This window comes from Stegastes partitus, unplaced genomic scaffold (genome assembly GCF_000690725.1).
Source record: "Stegastes partitus isolate 25-593 unplaced genomic scaffold, Stegastes_partitus-1.0.2 Scaffold1847, whole genome shotgun sequence".
Lineage (NCBI taxonomy): Eukaryota > Metazoa > Chordata > Actinopteri > Pomacentridae > Stegastes > Stegastes partitus.
The window spans coordinates 112,483-127,154 of NW_007579578.1; the positions used below are offsets into that span (position 1 = coordinate 112,483).

General features: G+C 42.2%; 1 protein-coding gene across 3 annotated transcripts in view; it reads left to right on the plus strand.

Moving 5' to 3' along the window:
- LOC103372870 (UTP--glucose-1-phosphate uridylyltransferase-like) overlaps window positions 1-14,176 on the plus strand; it is a 51,214-nt gene extending 37,038 nt beyond the window's left edge. For all 3 annotated transcript variants that reach the window (XM_008302632.1, XM_008302633.1, XM_008302631.1), the window contains exons 5-10: window positions 2,725-2,858; window positions 6,220-6,517; window positions 7,420-7,617; window positions 10,790-11,032; window positions 11,400-11,504; window positions 11,980-14,176. In XM_008302632.1, coding sequence (XP_008300854.1) covers window positions 2,725-2,858; window positions 6,220-6,517; window positions 7,420-7,617; window positions 10,790-11,032; window positions 11,400-11,504; window positions 11,980-12,087 — 1,086 coding nt within the window. In that variant the 3' untranslated portion in view covers window positions 12,088-14,176. The remainder of the gene's footprint in view (window positions 1-2,724; window positions 2,859-6,219; window positions 6,518-7,419; window positions 7,618-10,789; window positions 11,033-11,399; window positions 11,505-11,979) is intronic.
- Window positions 14,177-14,672: the final 496 nt, after the last annotated feature.

Below are 14,672 nucleotides of genomic sequence, written 5' to 3' on the forward strand. Positions count from 1 at the left end.
GATGCCATTTTGCTCGATAATACACATTTAAAGTACATTAAAGTTATTTCTGCCACTACAATACAAGGAGGTGTTTGCTCGGTGTGTGCAGAAAACATCGACGCTAATCTACTGTGCAAGTATAGAACAGCGCCCCCCAAACGAACTAGACAGCAGTGTATGACTACATGTCCATGGTGTAATCTAGGCTTAACACAGGCCTTATGTGGACCTGAGGTGTCTTTATACGTGAAACTCACATATAGCAGCTATTTTTCAGACGGTTTTCATCAATTAATCCATCAGTTGACTTACAGAAAATGAATCTGCAGCAATTTCAAGCAGCTGAACATTTCAATTTCATAAAAGGCCAAACATTCACCAGAGTGGCAGCAGGGATGTGAATGCTTTCTATTCTAGTTCTATAGCAAACTCAGTGTCAAGGTTTTGAACTGTCATCAGACAAAACAGGAACATTTGATGGACATTATTCCGTCTTTACTGGTGACTTTAAGCAAAATGTGAACTGAGAAATGGAGAAAATCGTCTGCAGCGGTTACAATAACTGTTAGTTGCCACCCTGATAAATTCACGTTTTAGTGCTTTTAGCAAAGAAGTATATAAAGTTTAAGCATTTTCCTTCTTAAATCTTGCTCCTGGAAGGCTTCATGCATGGACGCTCACAGAAAATATGAACTGTAACAGCAGGAATAATGTCAGGACTGTTTGGAGGACTATCTTCAGTGTCTTGTCAGGGTTTCTAAAGGTGGGTCGGGGGCAGCGCTTCTCATTTGATTTTGTTTTAAGTTCCTAATGCAGACCTCCTGACTTAGGAGAGTCTTTGTGCTTTAATTTAGAACATAATAGTTTGAAAAAGAAAGAAAAGATGCAGGAAGACCTTACAGAGTCCACACAGATGGCCTTTGAGATCCAGTAGATGCATCATCTTTCATTCCTTGTCTTTGCCTCGATACACCCACTGTCAACATACGTCAAACCTCTTTTACGTTTGTTTGCAGTGCATCATGATATATGTAGGCACTAGGAGGGGCAACGAGTTAACAGAGCTCTCAAACAGCCTGAAGTGTCAGAAAGGAGAAGGAAAGTTACGCAGTTCACTCCATTGAATGAAGTCGTTCGTTTACACACTGCGTGAAGGTCGTGAGCAGCCAACACCCATCCTGGCTTATTAATGGCAAAAAGAGATTCTCACTGGAGTTTAGAGAAGCAGAGTCATCCCTTGTTTTCTGTCACAGGCTGTAAATTCAGCTCTTTAACAACTTCCTCACGTCAACTTCTCCCCACTGATTCATATCCCGCGTCTCGTCCTCCTCCTCCTCCACTCACTTTAATTTTCTCTTATCTTTGTCAAAAAAAAAAAAGAAATGTGCCTCCCAATCTCCTCAGCTATTATTTGCCTCTTTTGTATTCATTCTGATCTCACAGTCGAGTTAGAGAAACATCGTCGGGACAGCTTCTCCGTAGTTTTTCATGACATGTTGACCCAGGAATTCAAATGTATTGCGATCAGTACAAATGCAAAATCGCTCCCGTCACAAAGTGCAACTGGCACTACAGCTCACTGAAATGTGTGAACGACGGCATCGTTTTCAGTCATACGCCTGCTGTTTATTATTTATGAAGTGTTGCTTTACTCACAGGAGCAGACTGCACACACATTTCATTTATACAGTGACAAAAGGTACGTCTCATTTCTGTATTTTGAGCCTCCTTGTCTCCTCAGAAATCAATCTTGGCAGACTTAATCATTACAGAAGGATGTTTGAATTCCTAAAATGCTTCTTGAGGAGAGAGGAGGCGGTGAGCGAGGATTCCCGGGTGTCGCCTTTTGCACAAGCCATTTTGGCAACGTGCAAAAGAGTCGTGACGCACAGCTGGCAGGAGCAGGACTCCGACGCAATCCTAATATTTGTCATTCTTTGTTTGTACGGCCTCCTTTGTGTCACACCTCCTTCATGTTTCACGGCACGCGTGTGTCAATTTTTTTTTGCATCACGCTGTGCCACGTTGTAAATTAAACAATGAGTAAATACGCGCTGCAAGTTGTCGTGAGCACAGTTTTTGCTGATCTGACAGAGATCATGAAACACAGCAGCTGGCTGTAACAAAACCACGGACAGATGAAGCAGATGTGTCACACGTCTGTTGTTAAATCGATGCTTTAAATCAACAGCTCCGAGGCGAGGGCGTCTTGTTTGGTTAAACACCTGTCGCCTCTCCTCTGTTCACTTCTAAAGAAGGACAACCGAAGACAGAAGCCACACCTGCATACACATATTGTGCAATAATCTGAATGTGTATTCTGTGTATAAACATGCACGTACACAATGCAAAAAAAGATTCATACACATCTCATTTTCTTTATCACAAGTATAGTTATTGCAACGTCCTCCCTGACTTGTTTCCTTGCACATCAGAATTTGTCAGATAAGGATAAATTAATTGTGTTTTGTTTTTATAAACAATAACACCACCATATCCAGCTAAATAATATACAGTCCCGTCACAAATTATAACTTCAGTAGTCAGGACTGTAATCAAAATAGTAGTTTGAGAAATTACAGATATATTTACGGGCTCTTAACTATTCTGTCAAGTGAAAATTAAAGTTGATTTTGAACAATTATGTTGCATCTTCTCTGCTGTTCCCGTATACAAGATGCTGCTTTCCTGCATAAATAAACGCCACTAACGTCTACATGCGTCGTGTTTGTTGTCCCGCAGCACCTGAACAAGACCTACAACACAGACGTCCCCCTGGTTCTCATGAACTCCTTCAACACAGATGAAGACACAAAGAAAATTCTGCAGAAGTACACACACCACCGGGTCAAGATACACACCTTTAACCAGAGCAGGTGAGATGACACCATAACAACACAGTAGTAACAGTGCAAACACTTCCTGATACGGCTGAATAACAATACCAAGTATCTGTCAGACATTAAACGGAAAGAAGATCTGGAGATAACATCCAAGATCCAAGGAAGTGCACATGTGAGAGCTCAAAGCCGTCCTGATCAGTAGTGGCAGATTTTTCATACACTTTCACGACCAGTTAGCAGCGTTGAACCTTCAGAATGAACTCAGCTTCCTTTAATAACAAACTGCTTCTGATTCTGCACTCAAACTGTCAAGAACAGCGGCATCCAGACAGGAAGTGTCATGTAATGTATGGAAAGGGCTATTAATATTTAATGCCTCGGTGTCTCCAGTTTGTCAGTCAAATGGAACTTGCTTTTTACTGTTTCCCTTGAATTATTTAGAGCGCTCGTATGTTGGGTGCAGCTCTACGAGTGTAGCACAAAGCATTCTGGGACAGCAGCCTGGTAGCTTAATGTCAGCGGAGGGAAAGTGGTTGAACAGTTTAAAATGCCAATCAATAGGAGAACAAAGGGAGGTCTGTGGTCCAGGTCGTGACAGTAATTCATAAAAGACAAATTAAATTCAGCTTCTGTGTGGCGCTATCTCACGTTCCAGTTAAATCCAGAAATTGCTCACTTTAATTATTATTTTTTTTAGCTAAATAAAACTCCCTGGTTACCTGCTCAAGCAACGAGCAGAATAAATAACCTGCAATCAAAGGTTTGTTATTGTTTGAAATGTTTTTTTTTTCTTTCTCTAGACAAACTCCTGCAAAGAGCTGGAAAACTAAATTAACTGTAAATGCAAATGCAGCTGCATATAGCTAATAAGTCTGGTCTGGTCTGCGTGTTGGGTACAAAACAATCGAGTACTGCAAATGGCATTCACATTTTTGGGAATATTAAAGTACACGGTGCTTGTATGAGCTCCCTGTCATTATAAACCAGTCACTCTATTTTCCTAAACACAAAGTGCAATCATCTGCTCATCACTCGGTATTGTTGTGTTAACGTCTGATTAACTACTTTAAGGTGACATTTAAACGAGTTCCAAAAAGTTCCAACAACTTCCTCGCAGCAGTGAAAATTAAAACAATATACGTGTCTGTGCACACAAACGCGTGTGTGTGTGTTTTGCTAAAGCTTACAATAAGCTCAAGGTCTGTCTTAAAACAACAGTCAGGTGCTCGTATGATCACCGCGTGCCGTAGTTGTTCCTTCTGAAGAGGCTGTTTCCAAATGAGTTCCTATGTAAGCAGTTGGAGACCTAATCCACCATCTCTCTCTTTCTCTTTATTATTAATCTTTATTTTTTTCTGGCTGCTATAACAAGTAAACTTAACCGGTGAGAGATCAATGAAGTTTATATTATGTTAAGTTATGATAAGGAAACACAAACCAGTAGAAGAAGAAAAAAAATAAATGCTGCTATGTAGATGTTTATTAATCCCAATAAAGATGTTTGGTTTTAGTCTGGTTAATTAGTTAATTAGGGTACATCACTGCCCTAAAAGGTGGCACCAAAAAACTAACCAAAAAGCCCAGAAGCTGATTTGAACAAGGCAGGTTTCAAAACATTTTCAAGGAATTAATTCATCACGTTTGCATCCCTTAATTATGCATAGAGAGAACTGCAGCCTCACAACGGAAACTTAACAACCGATGAGCATCAGTCACACTCAAGACGAGGAATAAGTCAAGGCTGGGATCAGTTAATAAGTCAATCCAAGTGAAGGAATCCAGGTGATTCTTTGATAAGACAAAAAAACATAACTGTCCTTCCTGAAGGAGAAGCGCTGGATCCAGGGAAAGAGGAACATTTTTGCAAAAGCAGTAATAACAAAATGTTCCCAGATTCTGGCCTGAGATGACATAAAACCTTTGAAGCCTATGAGCTCATATCAAAACCACTCATCTGAAACATCTTCCAAGAACAGTCGACTGGACTTAATCCTCCCTTAAAAAGGCCTCAGCAGCTCCTCTCACCTGACCAGCTCGTCCGCTCTCTGAAATATCCTCAAACTGCCAAAAACACAGCCGGCTGCCGCTCAGCGCAGCTCCTCACCGGGAGGTTTGTTAACTCAACCTGACGCCGATCCTTCTTAGAAACCCTTTGATCAGTCTAATACACACAGCGATGGAGGCTCGGACTCCTCGGCTTGTTGCCTCATCTGCCTTCTTGGAAAAACCTAAAAAGTTTACTTTCCTGATGGGGATGTGTTTGAAGTCTGGGCAGAGATATGAAAAGATGAGATTCACCAGGCAGCTGGCGTGTTTTACTGCGTCCGTGGCTTTACCTCTGATGTGGAGCAAGAGAGATTTCACACTTTTTGTTTACTCTCTGTGCTGTTTATCTACTTAACAGTCCGAGATTCATTCTGTAGCTCAAGGCTGAAATACATAATTCAATAATCTGCTTTTTTTTCTTTTACAACTACATACCTATTTGTTAAATAAAAAAAACATAGATCTGATACAAACAGAAAGGGAGAATATGACTCCGGATGGTATTAAAAACAAATTGTTCTATTTATTTATCACAAGTATTCATGGCCTCTGTCACCAAATTCTAAATCAAACATTGTTTTAAAGCTGCAATAATCCATATTTCTGTCATCATATTTTAATAAAAGGTCAAAGTGAGTAAAAACTGCAGCTCCCTTTAGCTTTATGTAGCATTTTAGCATCTTTCAGCTCATTATTTTGGTCTTGAATTGAATTGAATCCTCTTTAAACGTAGATTAAAGTCAGTGCTGCTGATCTACGCCTTTAAATCTCAATTTAACCTCTCATCTTTGTTTTTGTTTTTTTTAAGCTAATAGCTAAAATGGTTCAGGCTAAATCCGATGGATTAAAGACAAGGTTTGATTGAGCTCAGCAGAAAGTCATCAGATTATTTTATTTAAACTGTGCAGCACAAATGGGATAAAATTAAGTCTGGTTTTAATATTCTAAACTAAACACTTGTAAATTCCTACGTAACCTCTGATCTTTGGTTTAAGCTAATAGTCGGGGTGGCTCAACTAAACGTGTCGGATTAAGGGTAAGGTTTCACTGAGCTCAGCAGAAACACAGTCAGTCGTCACAATTATTCATTTCAGCTGTGCAAGACCAGTGGGTTGAACTCACACCTTGTTTTACTACTTTAAAAGGAATTAAGGTAAACTATGATGAAGCCCTGGTGATGCACCTTCAGGCTGTTGTGTCACAATACAATGAATATGATTCGTAAGAGTCTAAATCACAGTCATCGTCCAACTCAGTGTTTGTTTATAAAGCAATATTCCCAATAAGTCAACTACAAATAAGCGAGAACTGTGGCATATCTTATTGTGGGCTCTTCCCCTCTGTCCAGGTACCCTCGCATCAACAAAGAGTCCCTCCTTCCAGTGTCCACAAACTTGAGCATGTCTGGGCAGAACTCGGAGGGCTGGTACCCTCCCGGTCACGGCGACATCTACGCCAGCTTCTACAACTCGGGCCTGCTGGACCAGCTGGTCGCGCAGGGCAAAGAGTACATCTTTGTGTCCAACATCGACAACCTGGGGGCCACCGTCGACCTCCACATCCTGCACCACCTGGTCAGCCAGCCCAACGGCAAACGCTGCGAGTTCGTCATGGAGGTGACGGACAAGACGCGTGCCGACGTGAAGGTACGTGGAGGAGGAAGACTTTGTCAAGTCCTTACATGCATGAGGTTGTACAGCGTTATTTTGCAGAAGATCTCTCTCCAGATGTAACCAAACCAAATCAGAGTATTCTTCCTTTATCACATCCAGTAAAAAAAAAAAAAAAAAGATCGAGGAAATGTGTTTGATTTCTCATTTTCTCCGTGTAGCATCAAGTATTATATTTTTCTTTACTTCCAAGACATCTGGTCTCTGACATTTCTACTCTCATCCCAATACAAAAACGCAGTTTAAATTGCAGTAATCAAATAGATCAAATCACATTTGGGAAACAGCGACTCGTCTCTCCACAAACTGTTTCCGATGCTGTCGTTAGAAGTGCTTTTACTAAACATAGCTTCAGCTGTTTTATGGCCGGACATCACTACTGTTTATCAGGAGAATCTGATTTTGTGTAATTAGGTTAACTGGCCCTTTAATTTCTCTCTGGAAATCCAAACGGAGGTAAAATGACATTACGTATTCTCTCAGTGATCAATGTGCAGCATGATGCTTCTCAGTCCGTCCTAGTTTACGGGCTACTGAACTTGTCAGAGTCCATATTTAAGGACTTCAAACTTTCAGTCTCATTATCACTGTTTTTTTTAAACTGTGAGGAGCTGGCTTGTATTTTCTGTGGTGGTTATATAACTTACTTTACAGTGTACTCAGGCTAAATAGCAACAGGATTGTTTTTTTTTGCTGCATATCGAGCAGAGTGGAAAAACACCAACCATTACTACGCCAAAGAACCACTTTTAGTCATTATTTAGTCATTATCATTATTAAAAATGCATTCTGAAATCATGGAAAGTTCCTCCAGAGAAACAAGGCCAGTTATTCACACACAAAGAATGCGTAGTGAAAACATCAACTGTGATTTCCAGGGCGGCACGCTGATCCAGTACGAAGGGAAGCTGCGTCTGCTGGAGATCGCCCAGGTGCCCAAAGCCCACGTGGACGAGTTCAAATCGGTTTCCAAGTTCAAGATCTTCAACACCAACAACCTGTGGATCTCCCTGGCTGCTATCAAGAGGCTGCAGGAGCAGAAGGCCATGGACTTGGAGATCATAGTCAACCCCAAGGTGAGTAAAGAGAAGAACAAAAGTGCACTCATTTGAGGCACTTTAAACACCCAGTTACTCACTATACAGGGAACAATGGTTCAGTATCCACAGACTCAATCAGTAAAAACAACAGAACAAACTACAATAAAAAAGCAGAATAAACGGAGAAAGATTGATGATCGCAGCCTGTCTCGGGGTCCTGCTCAGTTTCCCTGCATGACGTAAACTCTCATTTTTATGATAATGTGAAATACGACTAAGATGTAATAAGTAGATTGTCTCCTAATTTTCCAGTCGAATTAGCATTTAAAATCTGGTACGTAGGGGATTAATTAAACGAGCACTTTGTAATGTTTGCTGAGCGGTGGCAACAGAGGCCTCTTGGTGCATAAGATTCTGCTGGGAAACACAACCCATCAGCCTCGTAGACCAAAAAAAACCAACAAAATCATCACCTCGAGGCAATTTTACTGCCCAAAGCGACTTAGTGTTCTGTGTGCTCGAGCAGAATAAGATTGTGGTATTCACCCTCCTAAATTTCACTGAATCACAGGTCAGCGTATCGTCAGAATGATTCAGAGCCTGGCGCTTTAAGGTGAAATAGTTTCTTTATGATGCCCATAAAGACGGTTTGGGTAGAAGTTTTCTGAGAATGTTTTGGCGTAAGAAGTAAAAATAAAGACAGAGGTCATGTTCCAAATTCTTTTCCTTTCGCTACGTTCTGCAGCTGCTCTTGAAATTATGCGTCCAGAGGATTGTGGGTCAGAATGGCCAGAAGAAAACGCTGGCTTGCATACTGGAAAATGTAGCAGGACATCCTGGTATTTTTGGCATCCTACATTTGATGTGTCAGTGTTTTTCTGGTGTGCTATACAGCATGTAAGCGTATTTGAGTGTCGCCGATGATGAGCAAAGGATGATCAGTGAAGGATTTGCTCGTAGATTAGAGGTAATGACCCAGACACAGTTCATGGAGCGCTCAATTCTACTTTACTGATCACCTCTTAGCATGCAGGAATAATGTGTGTAGTTCTACATGCAGCTACCATCTCCAGCGTCGGTGTGAATGTGATTAAATATCCGTGAATCCAGGAAAAATAGCGCTCGCGTAACTCCAGAACTTGCCACGTTTCAGGCTTTTTTCGGTGTCAAATTAAACTTGCTGATGTGCAAACAGATCCGGATTGAACCGCGGTGATCAAGTTGTAGCTCACAGCTAAGTCACCGACTCCACGGCAACGTTATACTTCCCCGTTTACATCCCAAAGCCCCCAAACAGTGGGAAACGTTGTCAACAGTGTACGACAGCACAAGCTCAGTCGCAGGAACTGTGTGTGAATTTTGCTGTGGTTTGTATGTTTCTCCTCCTTCCTTCCCTTCAAATAAATAATGGAGGCCGTCCAAGTAAAGCGACTCGCTAATGTCCTAATAGTCCGCCGGCCGATTCAAAGAGGGGCCGAGTGAGACGCAACCAGACAACCTCCCAGAATAATATCAGCTGTCCGGCTTAACCACACCCATCCTGTAGCATTAGAAGGCATAACTGAGTAAAGTGGAGCAGGGAGAGATCTGCACTACTCTCCCCTTCAGAGACCATCACTCCTGAATAAATCATATCTCTAAAAAAGAAAAAAAAAGAAGACGAAGCAGCAGCTCACCGAGAAAACTCACATCTTAAAGCTTCTCTGCTCTCTGCCACATTTCAGCTCAACTGTCTGTCGTCACGTGACAGTTTTTTGCATACAAAAGGAGCTTCAAACCAGTTTTCTGCTCACCTCTGCGGCGGCTCATCTGACCTACTTGGACTCCGGCGTCGACAAAGAGGTGTTTGTGAATGGGAGAGACAAATAAGTGTTTTTATTTCTCTCACAAACACTTTAATTTGTAAATGCCACATTTGCAACTTTAAAGCTGTACTCACTGAGCTCGTCTGTCCGGCTCTCACGGACACGTTTGCATTAAATTAAATTCCACGCACACATATTTTTTTTAATAAAACGAGGCAGCAACATTTGACTGATTGAATAAACATGAAGGAAAGGTTTGATTAAACGCTTAATCGGTTAATTCAATCTTGTTGCGCGATTTGCTGGAGCGTAATTTTAATGCTCCGCGTCTTTCCTGCACATTTGTCCTTTCACTCCCCTCCAAAGCTCCCTGTTGACGGAGCGGCAAACAAATTTAACTTAATTTGACTTCATGTTATTTTGGCTGGGCTCACTCAGAGGCACAGCGAGCCTCTGCTGCCCCCTCAGCGGAGAAACGCCGCCTCGGGGTATGCAAATCTGCAACCAGCGTAATAAATTCACTGCTGAACTCCAGCCTCGTTCCTGATTATTGCTTTCTTGGCCTATAGATGCAGATGTAATTTTCCATCCTTGGGCTACAGGATCTCACACTGTGACAAAGCCGAGTGTTATGCAACTGGCTATAACTGCGCAGCGCCGTGTGGCTTTACATAAGTGTGTGGTCCCATCTAGGTAAGAGTGCAGCACTAAAACCGCACAGTTAGAGGGGTCGGCTCCCGTTATAGCCCCAAACATGCTGAAACTGTGAGCTCTCCTGGTACTGAGAGGCACTTAAGACAAAAGCGCCCATCAAGTGGGAAACGTTACGCAAGTCCTTCTGATAGATACACCGAGTCTCAGGTCATTATATCTGCACACGTTGTTACATCACCGCTGTCCTGCCAAACCTTTCACAGTCTAATTTTAGTTCGTCTCATTCACCTCTGTTGTTTTAAGGAACCTCATCAAGTGCAGCCACGTTAGCAGCTCTGTGACGCAGCAGGGCTTTGAGCTTCATGCTAACATGCTCATCATGAGAAGGTTAACAAAAGAGAGGGGTGACACTTAGCGAGTGCATCCTAGTTTGGTTTGTTAGCAAGCTATTGTTTGCTTTTTAGGATGAAAAACAAAGGGTACATGAGGCTTAAAGGAACTGTCGTTAGTTTTTTATGTAGTGGATCATTAACTAGAAGATTGCACTAGTGGAAAGTTTTACTGTCAGGATTCATCGCACGGAGGCCACGACCGGATTTCACAGCAGTCCATCCAAGTCATGACGTTTCAGTCTTGACCAATTTTTCAGCTACTGACCCAAATATTCAGCTGCTTACATTCAAGTCAAGCATGTGTTTGTGTGAGATGAACAACCGACATGTCTTCCCTCTTCTTTGGTTCGTCATCAGACTCTCGACGGCGGGCAGAACGTCGTCCAGCTGGAGACGGCGGTCGGCGCGGCCATCAAATGCTTCGACAACGCTCTGGGGATAAACGTTCCTCGCAGCCGGTTCCTTCCCGTGAAGACCACGTCGGACCTGCTGCTGGTCATGTCCAACCTGTACAGCCTGGACGCCGGTTCTCTCACCATGAGCCCCAAGAGAGAGTTCCCAACGACGCCACACGTCAAGCTGGGCAGCTCCTTCACCAAGGTAGTCATGTAGGCCGATGGCGTTACGGTCCATCCAGAGAACGAGAACGTGTAAACAAAACTCTTTCTCTATCAAAATACGATTTCTTTTCAAATTTATGTCCAATCCGAGTCCAGTCTTGAGGACACAATTTAAAAAATAGTGTTTAGAGGCTTCCAGTTCCTGATTCTCTATTGATGTTAAATAATTACACAATCCTAAAAGGTTACACTTCTAGGGCCTCAAAATTTAATTCTCCAGATGTCAGGACAATTTCTTCTGGTCAATAATTCATTTTGCTAAAGGATCTACTGCACTGAGACGACCTAAACTGATTCTACGTCCTCGGCTGTTCACAGATTTACTCTTTCTGTCCGTTGTTGTTCAGGTCCAGGAGTACTTGACCCGCTTTGAGAGCATCCCCGACATGCTGGAGCTCGACCACCTGACAGTGTCCGGAGACGTCACCTTTGGCAAAAACGTGTCTCTCAAGGTGAACGTCTAAACTGAAACCTTCACTTGTGTTTCATAAAACGACATGTGAAATATAATTGTGTTTTAAAAGGTTACAAGGCCTCAGACTGCACTACACAAATGAAACTTGCATTTGCTGTAAGTGTTCAGAGGTCTCTTGGGCTGAGCGTGGTAACCTAGAAAGACCACTGCATTATTTATTCTGTCGCCCACGCTGATGGCTCAAATGTGGATGTTAAAAAGGCTGCACACCTCCAGTTATGTCTGACTTTCAGCCTTTCTGGTGTCCAAACTCATTGATGTAGTGGAGATGACGTGCATGGAGAGATAAATTTCTCCGTCCTTCAGCTCACGCTGTTTGAAAGAAACTGGTCCTGGTGGCGGTTGTCTTTTGATTTACTGCTTTAATTAAATCCTGGTGTGAGAATGTTCTTCTGGCAACATTTCTGTTTCCAATAAACAAAAACTAAACCCGTCATTCTTCCCCCTCGCAGGGCACCGTCATCATCATCGCCAACCACGGAGATCGGATTGATATTCCAGCCGGCTCAATGCTGGAAAACAAAATCGTATCCGGCAACCTCCGCATCCTGGACCACTGAGGCCTTTTTCACCCTCCCTCCCCCCACCGTGCACCCTTATCATGTGACCCAGTTGGCTTTATCCCAGTCATGTGACCAGTTTTTCATGTTTACCCGACACCAACAGATTGTGAGAGGAAGTGACTTTCCCCCGGAAGGCTGTGTGTGATTGCATGTGCAGTGCTACTCTGCAGTCTCAGCGTTAGGAAGTGGTCTAAGCGCTGCTGGCTGGTTGGGAGTAGCTGGGATGTGCTGCCCTCTACAGGCTGTTTGTCATATAACCTTCAAAAGTATTGATACTGAGCTTGTCATAGCTGCCACGTTAAACAAATCTTTATCAACATGAGAGTGAAAAACAACTAATTAGATTTTGTTTCTATTCTTTTTCTTCACTGTAGAGATTTTGACTTTTGTTGGCCAGAAAATAAAACCTGCCAAAGTAGACCTAAAGTAGACAATAATAACATGAATAATATAAATAGGGATACTAATGGGACTAGACTTTAAAGAACAAATAAAATGATCTTATTGTGGCCATTTTCAGCACTGCTAATGCAATCACATCGTGTACTAACATAGAGAGGTACAGTCATGGAAGTTTGGGACGTTTATTTCAAGCACAAAGACGTCACTGCTGGACTTGGTTCCACAGTTCAGGTACGAAAAAATTAGTTCTGTAATATAATACGCAAATATATTTTGATCATTTATACATTATCCGCTGTATATATCTGAGGCTGGAGTCCAACACAGCTCACAGGTTGCTTCTCTAGCGAAAAACCTACAAAATGCAGACACATCGAATATCCACACAAAAATACTGAAGCCTTCACATGAGCCACCGTATCGCCGTGTGGAAATAATGAAACAGAAAATGATTAACTTGTAAAATAATTCCTAAATTGGTCATGTACCTCAGCTTATCTTACTGTCTCTTGACGAACACGTAAGATCTGTGTAAAGAGGAGAGGATATTCAAACATAAATTATTTTGAGATTTCACTGGCTCTCCTTTAGTATCACCTGTAACGGTTCAACAGCATCCAACTTGCGAGTTTGCATCACCAGCTGTAATACTGGTGTTAATCTTAGTGGATGGACACATTTACTACAATTTGCGATAAATTTGGATGAAAACTTGACAGACATCTGACTGTTTCATGATTCTAATCAGAGGAACAAAGAGCCAAAAGACACTGAAATCCTCAGTAGAGATGAGGTTAGTTAATGATTCTCTGTTGAAGTTTCACTCTGAGCCACATCTTCCACATACAAGTAGTCATTAGATGTATTAATGTAGAAATATTAAGAAGTACGGCTTTGGGTTAAAAGTCAAAGCAGGACAGCAACAGTACGTTATGAATTTGTGGAACCATGAATCCTCAAGTGAAGTTAGTGCTCACAACTGATTTGGTAACTTCCCTCTATAGCGATGAAAACTGTGACAGGATACTTGTACTGCATATATTCACACCTCCAGTGTCCAAACTAACCCGGCCTTGACGAGAAAAGGAGTCTGTGCCATAGAGGAGAACATTTTACCCACGTGATGCCTGAACAAGCTGTCTCTTTGTTCTGCCGCTGAGCTATTCATGATGTTACCGGATGACGACTGTAAGGATCTATATCCAGGCACGATTACTATGCCATGAAATTCTATGTAAGTCAAAGTATATCATTTTAAACTGAAGGCCTTTATTTGTCCCCGTGTGATGAAGATGATGAAAAACATCACAATGTCGTGCATTACTTTTTGTTTGTGTCCAGTATGTTTGCTCACTTTCTCACCGTCATGTTGTATGAAACCTGCAGGCGTCTCCCGTCTGTCCATCTCGTCATATCCAGCGTTGTTTCTCCGCACAAAGCAGGAGGTGCACACACACACACACACACACACACACACACACACACACATACCCGGAAAGAGAGACTCACATTCATTGACAGAACATGTACACAAAGTTTCAGCGTGAGAATACTTGAGATGGGTCCGACTCGTGTGGACCGGGAGCCTGAAAGCAATAAGTGTTGATCTGTGACAGTGACGAGGTCTCAGCCCAGCGCAGTTCTGCCTCCTCAGAGCTGAATAAAGTGCAATATGAAATACTGAGCATGTGTCGTCTGTTCATTGATTACTACATCCAAACCCGTGACAATAAGTTCTATACTGTGTCTGAACAATTTACATAGAAAACCAGAGGGACAACATGACAACATCCCAGATTAGAACAGAAACCACAAAGCTATATTTATACTTCATAAAAATATGAACACAACATGCAGTATTTTTTTAATTCATGAGGTAGTGAATGCAAATGTTTTCCCACTTCTCCTGAAGGGCTTGACTAAGCTGGTGGACATTGTGGAGGACACAATAACCTAATGCTGTCTGAACCAGTTTCTTAGATGACAAACAGTGGCGTTATGGACATTCAAGCGCCTGGCTACAGCACTAAAAAACATGCCCGTCATCTGTGAGGTCTTGTCATTAGTATAAAGCTGCATTTATTTGTCTGTGTACTGGTCACACATCTTCTCATTGTCATTTAAAGCCACACCTGACTGGTGTGTGGACTACCTCAATGGTCAAGAGTGCATCATCACTA